The sequence below is a fragment of the Bactrocera dorsalis genome, chromosome 2, assembly GCF_023373825.1.
Source record: "Bactrocera dorsalis isolate Fly_Bdor chromosome 2, ASM2337382v1, whole genome shotgun sequence".
Lineage (NCBI taxonomy): Eukaryota > Metazoa > Arthropoda > Insecta > Diptera > Tephritidae > Bactrocera > Bactrocera dorsalis.
In genome coordinates this window covers 69,304,873-69,323,283 of record NC_064304.1, presented here as the reverse complement: position 1 = coordinate 69,323,283, position 18,411 = coordinate 69,304,873, and the positions used below count along the sequence as shown (strand labels likewise).

The 18,411-nt window shown below is 35.7% G+C and overlaps 1 protein-coding gene and 1 long non-coding RNA gene across 4 annotated transcripts in view; one reads left to right on the top strand and one right to left on the bottom strand.

Annotated features, from left to right (window-relative positions):
* Positions 1-17,512, bottom strand: part of LOC125776645 (mitochondrial import inner membrane translocase subunit Tim17-B) — a 106,239-nt gene extending 88,727 nt beyond the window's left edge. Inside the window, exons 1-2 of one of the 3 annotated variants that reach the window (XM_049450110.1) lie at positions 17,351-17,512; positions 17,146-17,289 (exon numbers count right to left, since the gene is read on the bottom strand). In XM_049450110.1, coding sequence (XP_049306067.1) covers positions 17,146-17,289 — 144 coding nt within the window. In that variant the 5' untranslated portion in view covers positions 17,351-17,512. Of the gene's footprint in view, positions 1-160; positions 17,082-17,145; positions 17,290-17,350 lie in introns of those variants that run through there. The other 2 variants (XM_049450109.1, XM_049450107.1) reach the window with 2 other exon arrangements.
* On the top strand, positions 2-828 carry LOC125776801 (uncharacterized). Its single transcript, XR_007421974.1, has 3 exons — positions 2-162; positions 221-621; positions 691-828. It is a non-coding gene; the product is annotated as an uncharacterized LOC125776801 (long non-coding RNA).
* Positions 17,513-18,411: the final 899 nt, after the last annotated feature.

Sequence of the window (18,411 nt, the reverse complement as noted above, 5' to 3'; positions counted from 1 at the left end):
AAATGTATGTACATGTAAATTTGTCGTTTTAGTTTTCACTTTATTTGTACACATTTGTTAATGTAGAACAACTGACATTGAAGCGCAAAAAATTTGATGTTTCTGGTTGCTACAACTCAGAGGCAAAATGAAATGAAAACAATTTGGCTGTGGATGGAAATGGTAATCCAATACTTTTCTAAAATGTATTGTTCTCTAATATGTTTATAACTTTTTTCAGAAGTTTTTAATATGTTAAAAACTATTTCTGCACAATTAGAAGTATTGACGACAAGAGTATTCAATATGGAGAAAAAGATGGACAGCTATATGAAAGAAAATGTAAGTTTATATTGTTCTATAAGTATTCATCAATATAGAGAACGTATTGTTTTGTTATTGTATCCTCTAACTGCATACATACATAAAAGACAATTCATAAAAGCGAAGAAATGGCCCAACAAAAAACTGTGCGCGAATGTAAGGTTTTAATTAGAAATTCACCATTCAGTATGCCGACTGACTGGTGAAGAAATAGATAGTATGCAAACCGAAGTTGCCTCCACGCTACCAATAACAACGATAGCTGCAGCATTGGAAATGGACGAGAAACTGAAATGCGAGGAATTTGCTACTGCAACGGTTAGTAATGTATACATTTTTTTTCAATAAATATTATTTAAACTTTTGCTAAATATTTTCAATTTACAGAAACAATTTATTTTAAAAACAAAGGGAAATTCAGATAATTTACATGATGTGCTGAGACATATATACACTGACGAATTTTTGTTTTTGTGTAACTGGGACGGTAGAGGAGGGAAACAACCCCTATCGAAATTTCTACTGGCATCTAACATATTATATGGTAAATTTAGTATATACATTAGAGTGTGCCATTTAGAGGCAACCTTCTTTTTCAACTGAAAAACAGGCTCAAAACTTTCGAAAATGTGTAAAAAAAAGTCACTCAAAATATGAGCTCTTAATATTAATATTAAAAGGTGCCTATTTCAAATTTTCTGTTTCCCATATAAATTACATGGAAAAAAAATCATTTTTTTTTGTGGTGGTTATTGTGCGGAGGTTTTATATGTGCCCCGATGGCTGCCAGTAGGGATGGTAAACTCGATCCCGATAACCCTGGTCGAGCGAATACCCGGGGTGACCGATGTACTTTCGTGTAGTACTCCTTTCTGCGTTGCCGGCCTTCGGCCGCGCTCTAAAAAAATAACCCTGGTCGATCCAACACCGGCTACGCCATCCACAGTATTTTAGCATTGAACACCTTTTCGCATTCACTTCATACATTTATTGCTAAGTGGGTTTAATTTATTCCCTTTTGTTCGTGCTTTCTCGGTAATTTGACAGTTCAAATTAGGCAGTCATTTTGGTTTTTCTCATTATTGAACTCAATGCAGAAAAAGGTGTATTTTATGTAAAGATTTACAAAGAAATTAACAATCCAAAGTAATTAAAAACATTACTAGTGGTTTTTATAATTCATAAGTAATTTATGTGAGTGAAAATGTATCCATAATTGGTTTCGTACAATGCACAACAGATGAAAATACACTAGCATATATTTAGAAATTTGCAAAAAATAGCATTTTTTAAAGTGAATTTGTGGAAAAATTTGTGAACCGATTTTTATAAAATAGGTTTTAAAATAAAGTTCGGCACGATTCCGATTACTTTGGCGGAGGGGTAAAAAACCTAATTTCCGTATAAATGGGGTATGTACGGATAGGGGAGCTTCTCCAGAGGAGGAATATCCAAGAATAACATAAAATTAACTAATATTTTTTGAAATATTCAAGTTTAAAAATTCAAAAATTTGCACTAGGAACATATGTTATTTCTTCATGTTTCACTAATTTTTTTCACGTTTTTTACTATGTATATTCAAATATACACTGTAAGCATTGAAATAAACTCACATTTATTTTGCAATTTTTCAACTAAATTTAGTAATTTAAAAATCACTTGTCAAATTAATGGCTGAAAAGTTTAGAGCGCTTATATTTACAAGGAAAACCAGCATTGCCACACCTTAAAAACCGAAAATGAAGGATTTTTCAGGGTTTCACAGCGTTTTCTTTGTTTGTACTTTCGAGTGATTCTATTTCTTTATTAATTATAAAAAAAACTATAAAGAAGATTTTTCAAGCTAAAATTGAATATGTGAACACTTTTGCATATACTATTACTAGCAACCCGCCCGGCTTCGCACGGAAATAAAATATAAGGTCTATGTCACTCACTGAAAAAATGATTAAAATCGATCCTGTAGTTTTGATTTATTCATTACTGCCCGTGGCCCGCACGCGTTACATTTGGAGTAAAACCCCCTTTCTTTATACCATGAAGATTTCCTTGCTATCTTTGGAATATCTAAATTCATACCCTACATTTTTTTGCATTTTAACATATTTATTTTATTTTTACAACAACAATTAATATATTACAGAATGTCTTTATATACAACGTTCACAGCTTTCTTGTCATTAGACAATACAAACATGTTTTCTCTTGAGGTTACTCTTGAAAGAGCGACATACAGTGGGCCATGTGAAAGACAGTCAAGTCAACTCAAATCTAAGCCTGCAACGTTGAAAGTTTGACCCTGCGATTTATTAATGGTCATTACAAAAGATGTCTTTACCGGAAATTGTAAACGTTTAAATTGGAATGGTAAATCCGATGGTATCATAGGGATTCGGGGAATCAATACATCTTCTCCATACGGTCTAATTCAACACGAATGAGGTGGGGTGAGATTCCCACATAACTTCTAATGTTTCATTCGGTTGACAGCGAACAAACACACAAACAGTTTTTTTTTTTGGAAAAAATCGTGCTCTTGTTTAAACAATTTTGGTTAAATAAGAAATGAATCAACTATTTTTTTTGATGCAGAACGAAAGCAAATATTTCAAAGATTAACTTCAAGTAAGTTTCATTTTAATCGGTGGATTCTTTTATGATGTATGGCTGTGTAAACAAAAAATGTACGGTTTTTTACCACATTTTGTCCGAGTGCCACGCCTCCTTTATATATTTCTTCACATTATAATGACATAAACCTTCCCCTTTAACCAATCTATCTATTAAAAAAAACCGCATCAAAATCAGTTGCTTAGTTTTCAAGATTTAAACATTTAAGGGGACATAAGGACAGAAAAAGTGACTTTGTTTTATAATATGTAGTGATACATGCATATATGAATATATGAATAATATGTGATTTATATTTAATAAACACAGATAAGTAAAATCCTGTGATAATATTATAATATTACGAACGAATACCCGGGGTGGCTGAAGAACTTTCGCGTAGTACTCCTTTCTGCGTTCGCAGCCTTCGGCCGCGCTCTAAAAAAATAACCCTGGCCGAGCGAATACCCGGAGTGACTGAAGTCCTTTCGCATAGTACTCCTTTCTGCGTTCGCAGCCTTCGGCCGCGCTCTAAAAAAATAACCCTGATAAAAATGACCCGAGCGAATACCCGGGGTGACTGAAGTACTTTCGCATAGTACTCCTTTCTGCGTTGGCGGCCTTCGGCCGCGCTTTAAAAATATAACCCTGGTCGAGCGAATACCCGTGGTGACTGAAGTACTTTTGCCTAGTACTCCTTTCTGCGTTGGCGGCCTTCGGCCGCGCTCTAGAAAAATAACCCTGGCCGCGCGAATACCCGGGTGACTGAAGTACTTTCGCATAGTACTCCTTTCTGCGTTGGCGGCCTTCGGCCGCGCTCTAAAAAAATAACCCTGGCCGAGCGAATATCCGGGGTGACTGAAGTACTTTCGCGTAGTACCCCTTTCTGTGTTGAAAAAAATATATATTGACTTTTTGTTATAAAGTGGTTATAATTTATGGTTATCATGCACTCAAAATTTAAGTTTTCGTTATAAAATGGTAAATTTTGGTTTTATATCTGTCAGCGATTTCCATTTATTTTTGATGATGCATTGCTTTGTATTTTAGGTGACAATATATATATTATTATATTTAAAATATGAGATTGAGTGCATAATAACCAAAATATATACAGTGTGCGACAAAACTAAAGCACGAAAGGGTTTTATGATTGAAAAATGTATGTCTTTCAATATTTGGTTGCGTATCCCTTATTTTTCAATACAGGTGGACATCGGCGAGGCATGGGCTCAATTAATTTATTTTATGTGTCGCAGGAAATGCTTTTCCATGCTACCTTTACTTGTATGTATAAAACGGCCTTATTTTTACAATTCTCACGTCTGTTATCAACAAACCACTGTTTTACACAAATAGCAGTATGTTTCTGGTCGTTGTCATGTTGATAACTCCATTTTAAAACCATTTCTTCTGCAACATGCGGCAGCATAATATTCTGAAAATTATTTTTATGCTTGCATTTGCCCAATGTACTGTTTATATAATGAATTGGCCCAATTCCATTCTCTGGAAAACAACCCCACACTAGTACATTGTCTCCACCATGTTTCACCGCGCTTGTTTTATAGCGCTGATGTAGGCGTAGTCCCTTCGGTCTGCCTACCAGCTTCAGCCCATCTCAATCTTTGATATTAAACTTCAGTTCGCCAGAAAAAAGTACAGTTTACCATTTGGTTATCGTTCAATCTATGTGCATCCTCACATATTCCAATCGCGCCAGTCTGTTCTTTAAATAAATACTACGGCTTTTTTGCACTAACTTACTACAGGTAGCATGAAAACCCCCCATGGACAGCTCGACGTTGTATGGAGCTCTGTAATATATTTAACCGTAATTGTCTTACAATAGATATTGCCGATATAAAAGGGTAATTTTTTATTGCCCGAATGACTTCCTTATCCTCTCGTTTGGTTGCTTTCCGTGGCCGTCTACCTCTATGCGCTGTAACCAAAGAGCTTTATTTGCGAAATCGGCTAAATGTTCGGGAAACAATAGAATGATTTATTCCAAACTCTTTTGCAATAGTCAAAACCGATTCTCTTTTCTTAAAATCCTTAAAAAATTTTTTACTAAAATGAACAGAATAGTTATTTCGAGCCATTGATATATCTTTTACTTTAATATACAACCAATCATTTTGAATAACGAACTGAAACTGAATATGCACTAATATATTTCTATTTAGCTAATAACTACACATATTCAACATTTTTTGATCATTAAAAACCGTTAAACAAACAATTAATGTGCAATTAATATGAATTATTGGCTATGTGCTTTAGTTTTGTCGCACCAGATTTTTGAAGTTCTTCAGATATTTAATTTTATATAATATTTCAATAAGTTAATTTGTTTAATTTTTACTAATTTTCAAAGAAGAATACATGAACTAATAATACAAATCAATAAAACATCATGTAATGCCTATTTTATGATTTTATTCGGTTAAAAACCGACAAGGTAGATTCCGTGCTTTAGTTTTGTCGCACACTGTAACTACTTTATATCCAAAACTCAAATTTTGTTTCAATATGACTGCATAATTGTGCGCTGGGTTTGGGACCCGCCACGTAAAAAAACACCTCCAATGAAAATCAACTATAAGCCTCGGATGAGAGACCCCCCTTTTGATGACGACCATGGCAAACGAAATAAGGACTACGAACTAAGGGCATGCACCTGGAATGTCCGGTCCCTTAATTGGGAAGGTGCCGCTGCCCAGCTGGTTGATGTCCTCGTGAAAATAAAGGCTGACATCACCGCCGTCCAAGAAATGCGATGGACGGGACAAGGACAGAGACGAGTAGGTCCTTGTGACATCTACTACAGTGCCTATATAAAGGAGCGCAAGTTTGGTGTTGGATTCGTGGTGGGAGAGAGACTCCGTCGCCGAGTACTATCATTCACTCCGGTGAATGAACGTCTAGCCACAATCCGCATCAAAGCGAGGTTCTTCAACATATCGCTGATTTGCGCCCACGCCTCGACGGAAGAGAAGGACGATGTGACCAAAGATGCCTTTTATGAGTGCTTGGAGCGCACTTATGAGAGATGCCCCCGCCACGATGTCAAAATCGTGCTTGGCGACTTCAACGCCAGGGTGGGCAAAGAAGGTATCTTTGGCACTACGGTCGGTAAATTCAGCCTCCACGAGGAAACATCCCCAAATGGGTTGAGGCTGATCGACTTCGCCGGGGCCCGAAATATGGTTATCTGTAGTACTAGATTCCAGCATAAGAAAATCCATCAAGCTACCTGGCTGTCTCCGGATCGAAAAACTACCAACCAGATCGATCATGTTGTGATAGACGGAAGACACGTCTCCAGTGTTTTAGATGTGCGTGCGCTCCGAGGTCCTAACATCGACTGGGACCACTATATTGTTGCAGCCAAGATTCGCACCCGCCTCTGTGCAGCACAAAACGCACGCCAACAAACACAAGGAAGGTTCGACGTCGAGAAGCTGCAATCACAACAGATACTCGAATGATTTTCTACTCGACTTGCACTCCTGCTCTCTGAGGGCACTCGTCAACAACTCGGTATAAGGGAACTGTGGGACGTGGTGGGATTTCAAGCTCCTTACGTACAGCTGCAACCGAAACCATGGGTTTTTGGAAAATGCAAAAGAATAGCTGGTACGATGAGGTGTGCTGTGACGCAGCGGAGAGAAAACAGACAGCTTACCTCGCAAAGATACGATCGACCACAACACGTGCGGGATCGGATAGATACCGAAGGTATCAAGACCGGAGCATACTCCTGTAGAACCCCCCAAGGTGATCTAGCCACCGATGCCCAGAGCACACTTAAATTATGGAGGGAACACTTCTCCAGCCTGCTGAATGGCTGTGTACGCACAACACCAGGAGAAGGCGAGCCCGATACCCCAATCGATGACGATGGAGCAGGCGTTCCATTGCCCGACCATGAAGAAGTTCGAATAGCAATTGCCCGACTGAAAAACAACAAAGCGGCAGGGGCCGATGGATTGCCGGCCGAGCTATTCAAATACGGCGGCTCGGAGAGGTCCTTCCCGACCCTGACGGAGCTTTTCGTGTTGCTCAACGCCAGTTTACACAGCCGTATTAATTTTGCGGGGATACCAAATTCAGACATCGCGGCATAAAGGCAGCTCCTTTTCGTGCTGTCGAAAGCAGTTTTGAAATCGACGAATAGGTGGTGAGTGTCGATTCTCCTTTCACGGGTCTTTTCCAAGATTTGGCGCATGGTGAATATCTGGTCGGTTGTTGATTTACCAGGTCTGAAGCCACACTGATAAGGTCCAATCAGCTTGTTGACGGTGGGCTTTAATCTTTCACACAATACGTTCGACAGAACCTTATATGCGATGTTGAGGAGGCTAATCCCACGGTAGTTGGCGCAGATTGTGGGGTCTCCTTTTTTATGGATTGGGCATAGCACACTTAAATTCCAATCGTTGGGCATGCTTTCGTCCGACCATATTTTGCAAAGAAGCTGATGCATGCACTTTATCAGCTCTTCGCCGCCGTATTTGAATAGCTCGGCCGGCAATCCATCGGCCCCTGCCGCTTTGTTGTTTTTCAGACGGCTAGGTCATGTTGTCCGGATGGATGAAAACACTCCGGCTCTGAAAGTATTCGACGCAGTACCCGCCGCGGGAAGCAGAGGAAGAGGAAGACATCCACTCCGTTGGAAGGACCAAGTGGAGAAGGACCTGGCTTCGCTTGGAATGTACAATTGGCGCCACGTAGCGAAGAGAAGAAACGACTGGCGCGCTATTGTTGACTCGGCTATAATCGCGTAAGCGGTGTCTACGCCAGTAAAGAAGAAGATGACTGCATAATAACCAAAAAATATAACCACTTTATATCCAATATTGAAATAAAATTTAAGTTTTCGTTATAAAATTGATAAATTTTGGTTATTATATCTGTCAGCGATTTCCATTTATTTTTGATGATACATCGGTTTGTATTTTAGGCGACGATATATACATATATTATTCTAATTAAAATATGAGTTTTCGTACTGTACTGTATACAGTACACTTTATTACGTAATATTATTATATAATACTTATATATACAGTGGCGGACAAAAGTCTACATACACCCCCTCTTTTCTTCGATGTGAGAGTACAAAAACTTTTTAGAAAAATGTGTTGATACAGTTTTATTCTAATATCTATTATAATAACAATTAACTAAAAAAAATCATTATTTAACATAAAACAACAAATTTATGGAAGAAAAACTCAAAAATTGCTTTGACAAAAGTCTACATACAGTTCTAATCTCCTACTTTGTACATTGCAATATTAACAGTAAGGTAACGTTAGCCTTTTTCTTTTATTTCAATATGTTTATTGTTTGATATTTATTGAATTTAGTTGTGGTTTAAACATTTCAATAGCTATAATGGCTCCGCGAAATGAAATATCAATTGATGTAAGAAATTTGGTGATAAAAGAAAGAAAAGAAAAAAAATCATATGGTGAAATTTCTAAAATTTTTAACTTGAGTCGAGCAACAGTACAGACAATTCTAAAAAACTTTAAAAATAATGGTTCCAACGAAAATAAACCGCGCAGTGGACGCCCAAAAAAACAATCTCGTAGAGACGTCAGCCTGATTCCCAACGAAGTAGACCAAAATCCAAAAGTAAATGCTCCAAATATAGCCGAACGCGTAGTAAGTACATCACAAATGAGTATCCAACCAAAAACAATAAAAAAAAACTCTAAACGATAACGGATTCCACAGTAGAACACCACGGAAGAAACCTTTTATTTCTGAAAAAACCGGAAACTTCGTTTAAAGTTCGCCAAAAAACACAAAGAAAAGGAAATGGATTTTTGGAAAAAAGTTTCATTTACAGATGATTCTAAATTCACCCTTTTTGGTAGTGATGAAAGGGCTAAAATTTGAAGGAAAACTAACGCCACGCTTGAACCGAAGAACGTAGTATAAAATTGTGAAGCTCGGTGGCGGCAGCGTAATGGTTTGGGGAGCTGTTGCGGCCTCTGGAGTTAGAAAGTTGGACTTTATTGAAGATGAAATGGACGGTACTTATACTTAGTCTCTGTTGGAACATAATTTGAGGCCTTTGGTGGATAATTTAGGGCTCGGTTCCGGTTGGATATTTCAACAAGATAACGATCCGATGCATGCGGCGCAAATTGTCAAGGATTGGTTGCATTATTATACTCCAAGTGAATTAAATACACCACCTCAAAGTCCAAATATGAATATTATTGAACATGTATGGGAGATTTTGGAGCGTAGAATTAGAAAGAACCAAATTTCTAGCTCTGCTCTACTCTAAGAGCGCATATTGGGACCTTGGAACAGCATTACATTTGCAGCGTTGACAAATTTAGCAGAATCAATGCCACGGCGTCTTCAAGCAGTTATAGATACCAATGGGGACCCAACTAAATACTAAAACGTCTTAATAACTAGCATTTTTTACAGTTTTTCGCACTGAACTAAGATATTTTTGTACTGTATGTAGACTTTTGTCAACACAATATTTGAGTTTTTATTCCATAAATTTGTAGTTTTATATTAATTAATGGATTTTTTAAGTTTGTTGTTATTAGAAAGAAGATTAGAATAAAACTGTATCAACACATTTTTCTAAAAAGTTTTTGTACTCTCACATCGAAGAAAACAGGGGGTGTATGTAGACTTTTGTCCGCCACTGTATGTACCAGAGTCCTGCACGAGTAATTAAAAAAGTAACATGTTAGCAAGCGGCGATGCCGATGCGGCGAGTACACGCTACGTAACGGTACTTTGGCATCGTGGGCATCGGCATCGAGGGTATCGGCATCGCGGGCATCGCGGGCATCGCCGATTACTAACATGTTACCAGTGGTCGGCATTTCTTAGAACAATTGTGGAAACTAACTTCACACGTACGCTTACGCTCTATCGCAGAGCCGCTCAAAATTTTTCATGCCTATACTCGGAGTATAGGCAAGCAAATGCAGTCGAAGCATGTACGCTATGACGCTAATTCTGCCAGCGTCAAAAATACACTCGAAATACAGGAATTCAGTTTCGAATAAGCATATAGAGGACTTAATGAGAATCAAAACTTACGATCTTGACGTCGATATGGAAAAAATCATGGAAAGTTAAAAAAATTAACTTAAAATTATTGTTGTTCTTAATTGCTTTTTTAATCAAAAACCATAATTTTTTATTTTTTTCTAAATTTTTAATAACAAAATAACCAAATAGCACGATTTCACTCAGTGTACTAAGCAAGCGCGCGCACACAATCATACGCTAGCAGATATCAAATGTGTGATTGTATGCGTTGGTAAATAAATTGCGCATTATTTTGAGCGGCTCTGCTCTATCGTTCAGTCGTTGTCGAGCCAGCAACGAATTAACATCATGTAAGACTATAGCGTTTCAATTGCCATTGACGATACCAGATAGTAATCGTACGGTACCACGATGCCGCGATGCCGATGCGCAATGTTACCTTCGCATCGTGGTAATCGTCAGAAGTGTTACTTAGTAACGTAATCGTACGATGCCTACCTTAATCGTGCAGGCCTCTGATATGTACATATATACATATAATATTATTATATAATATTACTAATACATGTATATAATATTACTTATTTGCTTAATAAATTGAAAAAAGAAAATATCCATATGCATGAATAGAGGAATTTTTGCGAAAAAGGAATTTCAGCGAATTACCGTATCATCACATGGCAGCGCTCCATTTCGTCGTAATTTTTGGTAAACAAATGAGGTTCAAACAAGTGTAAAATGTGATTTAAAAAAAAAAAGATTTTTTAGGTAAAAAACCTGCTAAAAGTGTAAAATGTAGATTTGGCTGGGATTTAGAATAGCATCCCCGGATTTCGGGAATAAAATGTGTATCGCTGGAAAGTTGACGTTCTCCAGATCACGAAAATATATATATATATGTAGTTGCCGCTGACTTATAGTTTTAAAGATATTTGCATTTAAAGTTGAAAAATTGACAACTTTTACTTTGATAATTCGTACATTGGGAATAACTTTTTCACTTATATTATGTACTTTTCACATACTAACACTTCACTATAACGTTTCTGTATATTAATTTTTTAAATATTTGTTGTAAATAAAGCTTTATTTTAATTATTTTATTTTAGTTAAATTCTCTGCATTTGCACAATAAGAAAAGTGCTGCCATGGTTATTTTTTTTTGAAACGCGGCGCCGACAAATTATCAATGTAAAAGTTGTCAATTTTTCAGCTTTAAATGCAAATATCTTTAAAACTATAAGTCAGCGGCAACTATATATATATGTATATTTTCGTGATCTGGAGAACGTCACCTTTCCAGTGATACCCATTTTATCCTCGAAATTCGGGGATGCTATTCTAAATTTTACCCGTAGATTTATTTAAAAGATTATTGTGCAATTTAATTAATTTGAAGTGAAAAATGTGAAAAAAGTGTGTTTAATGTGGTGAAATAGCTCCTTGAAATGGTCCAATTTTGCGAATTTTTGAACTTTAAGGACGAATATCTCCTAAACTAAGCGTTTGCGGACCCTATAACCCTATGTTTTTTAATCAGGAGGACTTCCTCTTTCCAACGGTACCTTCAAATCGCGGCGCCAAATAAATCGGAATTGTGCTTAACCCTTAAATGCATGATGATGTATATATACATCAGTGTTTTCTTCCTTACATAATTTCTAAACGGTAACTCAAACACAGTACTTTTTACTTTTATTAAGTGCTAAAAATATCTGTGTTGGTTTTTGAACGCAAACTTTCATGATATGACATTTCACTTTTTAATTTTAATAATTTGACAGCTGGGCGCGCCACTTACAAATACACACTTGGTATTTAAAAAGGAAAAACCATGCATTTAAGGGTTAAAGTTCGATAATTTAAGCATATGTAGATGCGTGTTTAAAATTTTCAATTTGGTTCTCTCGTTTAGGTACAGTGAGCCAAAACTAACCGGCGCGATACTAAACCCAACCCGAAATTAATATAAACATTTTAATTTAAAAAAAAATATTTCGCGTTTCGAACTCTAGACTGAGGAAATGGTAAGCGAGTGGTTTGCCCACTACGCTAATATGGAATGCACCGCCACGCTTTCCTGAAAGCAGTTTTGTCGATTTGTCTTAAATTTAACGAAAGTGTGAGAAATAAGTACATAGTTTTATCACGGCAGAAAATATGTGAGCGAGAATGTGATAAAAAAATCACATGTACACAAAAGTTTTGGGAGCTTTTTTGATTCACTCTTAAGAAAATGATAGAAAAGTGTGACAATTAAACTGGCACGCGTTACCTGCATGTCACTCGCCTATTACACACGGCAACTTTTGTTGCGGCAACTCTTAGTTTATAGGCGAGGGGGGCGACGAGGAGAGGAGAATCGCGCCGAGTTCCCAGTGTTCAGCAACTCGCTTTGTGTTCTTATTCGTAACAGTTCGCTGCGACGTTTTTCGGCATTCGTGTTCTTTCTTTCGTAGTACATAGTTGCATTTCAGTATATTTTTTTGAAATTAATATTTTGAATATATTTAAAAAATTTTATTTCATCTTTTGGCAAGTAATTTGCAAATATGTATACATATATACATAATATAAGGGGAAACTTTAGTATACGATCCCACGATTTCAGGGTTAAAAGTGATATGGTTGAATAGGGCTGATGCTCCAGATTAAGAAAATATATAATTGTTGCCGCCGCAAACTTATAGTTTTCGAGATATTTGCATTTAAAGTTGAAAATTTTGCAAATTTTATCTTGCAATTTCTCGATTTCTAGTAATTATTTATTTCATATTATGCACTTTTTATGCACTTATACTTCATTACATTGTTTCTACATATTTATTTTTTAGTAACTATTTAGTTATTTGCTTAAAATAAGCATTTTATATTTTACGCAATTTTCATTCCATGCTCAATAACAAAAGTATTCCGTGTTTACAGATATTAAGTGTTGCCATAATTACACATTTATCAAACGAATAAGAATGGATATAAAAACTCAAACGCAGAAAACAAATACCATCTGAAATAAATTTTCCATTGTAATAAGAAAAGTTTTAAGGCGTATAAGTATGTTTAATCTAATAATTTAATAAAAGGATCATAATGATTATTTGCAACACAACAAAGGTAAAACAGGGTAAACATTAGTCCATTCGCGTCCCACTTCTTTCTGCATTGGCGGCCTTCGGCCGCGCTTCAAAAAAAAATAGCCCTGGCCGATCCAACACCGGGGTGTGTCAGGTTTTTTTTGAGAAAAAGTCCTTTTTGCGTTGGCGGCCTTCGGCCGCGCTTCAAAAATATAACCCTGGCCGATCCAACACCGGGGTGTCGGATTTTTTTTGAGTAAAACTCCTTTTTGCGTTGGCGGCCTTCGGCCGCGATTCAAAAAAAAAATAACACTGGACGATCCAACATCGGGGTGTGACGGATTTTTTTTTTTGAGTAAAACTCCTTTTTGCGTTGGTGGCCTGCCCGATGAAAAATTATGATGTATGAAGAAAAGGGGCAATGATTTATGTATTTGGGGTATAATCTTATTTTTTATTCATTTTGATTCACTTTTATTCGTTTGATAAATGTGTAATTATGGCAACACTTATTATCTGTCAACACGGAATACTTTTGTTATTGTGCATGTAATGAAATTTGTGTAAAATATAAAATGCTTATTTTAAGCAAATAACTAAATAAATACTAAAAAATAAATATGTAGAAACAATGTAATGAAGTATAAGTGCATAAAAAGTGCATAATATGAAATAAATAATTACTAGAAATCGAGAAATTGCAAGATAAAATTTGCAAAATTTTCAACTTTAAATGCAAATATCTCGAAAACTATAAGTTTGCGGCGGCAACAATTATCTAACCATACCACTTTTAACCCTGAAATCGTGGGATCGTATACTAAAGCCGACCCTAATGTAATATAATTATTTTAGAAAATGGAGTATGACGAAAAAATCGAATTAATTAAAGATATTGTGAAATGTATGGAGAAAGCCATACAAATTGATTCAGACGATAGTGAAAAGGGTGATATATGTATGTATGTGAAAGTCTGTCATATAATCTTTGTTTTAATTTTGAATTATAAATAAAATGGGTAAAGGTTCAGGAGAGCGGCTTTTCCGAAAACGTACACCAATTTCCACGGGAAAGGTCTTAAATTACTCGTTTTTAGTTCTAATTTACGAATATGTTAGGCGCGTGCCTTTAAAATCAGTATTTTCTTTGTTTTTATCAAAAAACATCGTATTTCCCGAAATCAAAAATTCACTTTTGCACTTTACACGTCTTTGGATGTTGAAATTATACTTTCTATAAGTTATATTCACGTATTTATTGATGTTCTTTCGTTAATCAATAAGATAAATAGGTTTTTTTGTTATTTTTATAAAAATATGAAAAACTTTACAATCACTACACTTCAACGAAAATGGCAAGGTATGTTCGAAATTATGGCAAAGCTGTTGTAAATGCGAATGGCCACTATTGATTCATGATCGTTTTCGAATTATCGATATTCTCAAAATTTGAGGCTGATCGAGAATTGGTAAAAATGAGAAATACATAATAGGAAAATTTATAATTCATTATTATTGCAGAAAGAAGAAGAATTTTCCTATTATGTATTTCTCATTTTTACCAATTCTCGATCAGCCTCAAATTTTGAGAGTATCGATATTTTAATTTATTTATATTTTCCCAATTATTATTATTTTTCTATTGTGTATTTCTCATTTTTACCAATTTTCTTTCAAACTCGAATATTGAGAATATCGATATTTTAATTTATTTTTATTTTTCCAATTAATAATATTTTTCTATTATATATCTCTCATTTTTATCAATTCTTGTATAGTCTCGAATTTCGAACCCGATCACTGCTTGTATCACTAGTTCTCAATTGAATTTCGAACAGTGATGCCATTTATAGCGTGAATATTGTGCAAAATCGAAATATTTTTTATTGTTTTTATTGCAAAAAAACAGAAAAATAGATAACGCGCCATATATATTCGTAAATTGGAATTAAAAACACGAATTTTAAGACATTTCCCGTGAAAATTGGTGCACGTTTTCGGAAAAGCCGCTCTCCTGAACCTTTACCATAAAATGTATTTCTTAATTGTCAGAACTGATTAATACAGTGGCGGACAAAAGTCTACATACACCCCCTGTTTTCTTCGATGTGAGAGTACAAAAACTTTTTAGAAAAATGTGTTGATACAGTTTTATTCTAATCTTCTTTCTAATAACAACAAACTTAAAAAATCCGTTAATTAATATAAAACTACAAATTTATGGAATAAAAACTCAAATATTGTGTTGACAAAAGTCTACATACAGTACAAAAATATCTTAGTTAGTGCGAAAAACTTTACAAAATGCTAGTTATTAAGACGTTTTAGTATTTAGTTGGGTCCCCATTGGCATCTGTAACTGCTTGAAGACGCCGTGGCATTGATTCTGCAAAATTTGTCAACGCTGCAGATGTAATATTGTTCCAAGGTCCCAATATGCGCTCTTAGAGTAGAGCAGAGCTAGAAATTTGGTTCTTTCTAATTCTACGCTCCAAAATCCTCCCAGACATGTTCAATAATATTCATATTTGGACTTTGAGGTGGTGTATTTAATTGACTTGGAGTATAATAAAGCAACCAATCCTTGACAATTTGCGCCGCATGCATCGGATCGTTATCTTGTTGAAATATCCAACCGGAACCGAGCCCTAAATTATCCACCAAAGGCTTCAAATTATGTTCCAACAGAGACTTATACTTATAACCGTCCATTTCACCTTCGATAAAGTCCGAATTTCTAACTCCAGAGGCCGCAACAACTGCCCAAACCATTACGCTGCCGCCACCGAGCTTCACAATTGATACTACGTTCTTCGGTTCAAGCGTGGCGTTAGTTTTCCATCAAATTTTAGCACTTTCATCACTACCAAAAAGAGTGAATTTAGAATCATCTGTAAATGAAACTTTTTTCCAAAAATCCATTTCCTTTTCTTTGTGTTTTTTGGCGAACTTTAAACGAATTTTCCGATTTTTTCAGAAATAAAAGGTTTCTTCCGTGGTGTTCTACTGTGGAATCCGTTATCGTTTAGAGTTTTTTCTTATTGCTCTTGGTTGGATACTCATTTGTGACGTACTCGCTATGCGTTCGGCTATATTTGCAGCATTTACTTTTGGATTTTGATCTACTTCGTTGAGAATCAGGCTGACGTATCTACGAGATTGTTTTTTTGGGGGTCCACTGCGCGGTTTATTTTCGTTGGAACCATTATTTTTAAAGTTTTTTAGAATTGTCTGTACTGTTGCTCGACTCAAGTTTAAAATTTAAGAAATTTCACCAAATGATTTTTTTTCTTTTCTTTCTTTTATCACCAAATTTCTTACATCAATTGATATTTCATTTCACGGAGCCATTATAGCTATTGAAGTGTTTAAACCACAACTAAATTCAATAAATATCAAACAATAAACATATTGAAATAAAAGAAAAAGGCTAACGTTACCTTACTGTTAATATAACAATGTACAAAGTATGAGATTTGAACTGTATGTAGACTTTTGTCAAAGCAATTTTTGAGTTTTTCTTCCATAAATTTGTTGTTTTATGTTAAATAATGGATTTTTTTAGTTAATTGCTATTATAATAAATATTAGAATAAAACTGTATAAATACATTTTTCTAAAAACTTTTTGTACTCTCACATCGAAGAAAACAGGGGGTGTATGTAGACTTTTGTCCGCCACTGTATATGTGATAGAGTGGCCCAAACACCTATAAGGAAAAAGAAACGACAATGGGTTAAAGTAAAGTGAAAGAGAAAAAAAAAACTCGAACAGAGTTGCGCAACACAAGCCGCTGGTGTGAAGGTAATGGGCGACAGCAAAAGAGAATCGCGCGAGAATTAGCAACTTTTGTTGCCTCGTGTAATAATAGACCCACTAAGTAACGTAGCCGTCACTGTTCTAGCTGGGTACTTGTGTGTTATGCTATGATGCATGTGTTTATTACTTCATCTTCAGCTAAAGGGTATAATATTAACACCAACAGTGGTATTCCAATCAAAAAAAATTGTTCGGCGTTGCCGAGAACATTCCATTTAGTTTCCCCTAAACAGAGTTTAAAATCACTACAATAACTCGATTATGTACCAATAACATTTTCACTATTTACCATGCGCTTATTGAATCCAGATGGAGCATTTCGAAATCCCTTTATTGCTTGAAATATGCCACCTCCTATGCAACCCATTGCGAAAGCTCCTCCACAATCATCAACAATCCTGAACGGACAAGGTTCTCTTGCGTATTCCTCCATCTGGAAGAAATTTTTTGTTCAATTATTTACCAAATTCATTATGTTTCTCAGCAATACTCACAATATATCATATGTATATCAGTCACAACACTACTGGGAATCTAATCTACTATAGGGATTGAAAGCACATACGAAAAATATCGCAACATCGATGTTAACGGAATCGATCATTGATGTTAACTTACGGCCTCACGCACGACACGACGTCCACCAAAGCAATGAAACTTACCGGGCATCTCTACAGGATAGAATATATAGAATACTAGCTGCATTGCCGGTTCTATTGCCTGTGGAGACTCCACATTGCTCATAGCTTACTAAATATAGAATACTATCTAGTTTGCCATGTATAGTAAGCTAGAAGCTGTCACTTCAGCAGTTTGACAACGCAGTTTTCATTTCTATGAAAATTTTGAAGAGGCAATATATGCACATATGCCCACGGCATTTTCAATTTGGCAATATGAAAATTAGAAGAACGAGTATTAAGACGGTTGTGTTATATGTATTGTTACAAAAGTAGTATTAAGTTCTATTTGTATTGCTATATGCATCCCTTATTATGAACAATAGCTGTAGGCATATGGATTAGCATTTGTCTTGTTGTAGACATCTGGCGCCGCACTGTCTGCTTGTCTACTTAAACAATTGCTGAGTCTGGCGCCGCGGCTGTCTGCTTGCGTCTGGCGCCGTATAGCATTATGTTCTGGTAATTTCCAGACGCAATATTCTAGAAGGACACGTCGGCATCAGCGAGAAGTGCGTGGCTATATAAGCCATGGCAGCGCCAACGTAATCAACCAGTGCTGAGAGTAAACTGTTATAGTGTAGACGTACACTATTGTAAAATAAAGAGTTGTTGAATTGAATTAAACAGTTTTTGGTTTTATTCGTCAATCCAGAGATACGAACCTAGCAAAGTAAAACTAGCAAGGAGTAAATTCGTAACAGTATTATAAAAATAAAGTACATGTTCAAAATAACATTTTTTCAAAAAATTAATATTTAGTTTAATATTGTTAATTTACAGAAAAATTATGCAAATTGGGTTGGGAATAAGCGAAGTCTTAAATTTAAAAAACTTATACAAGCATAAATCAAAATATTATTGCGCATTTTAAA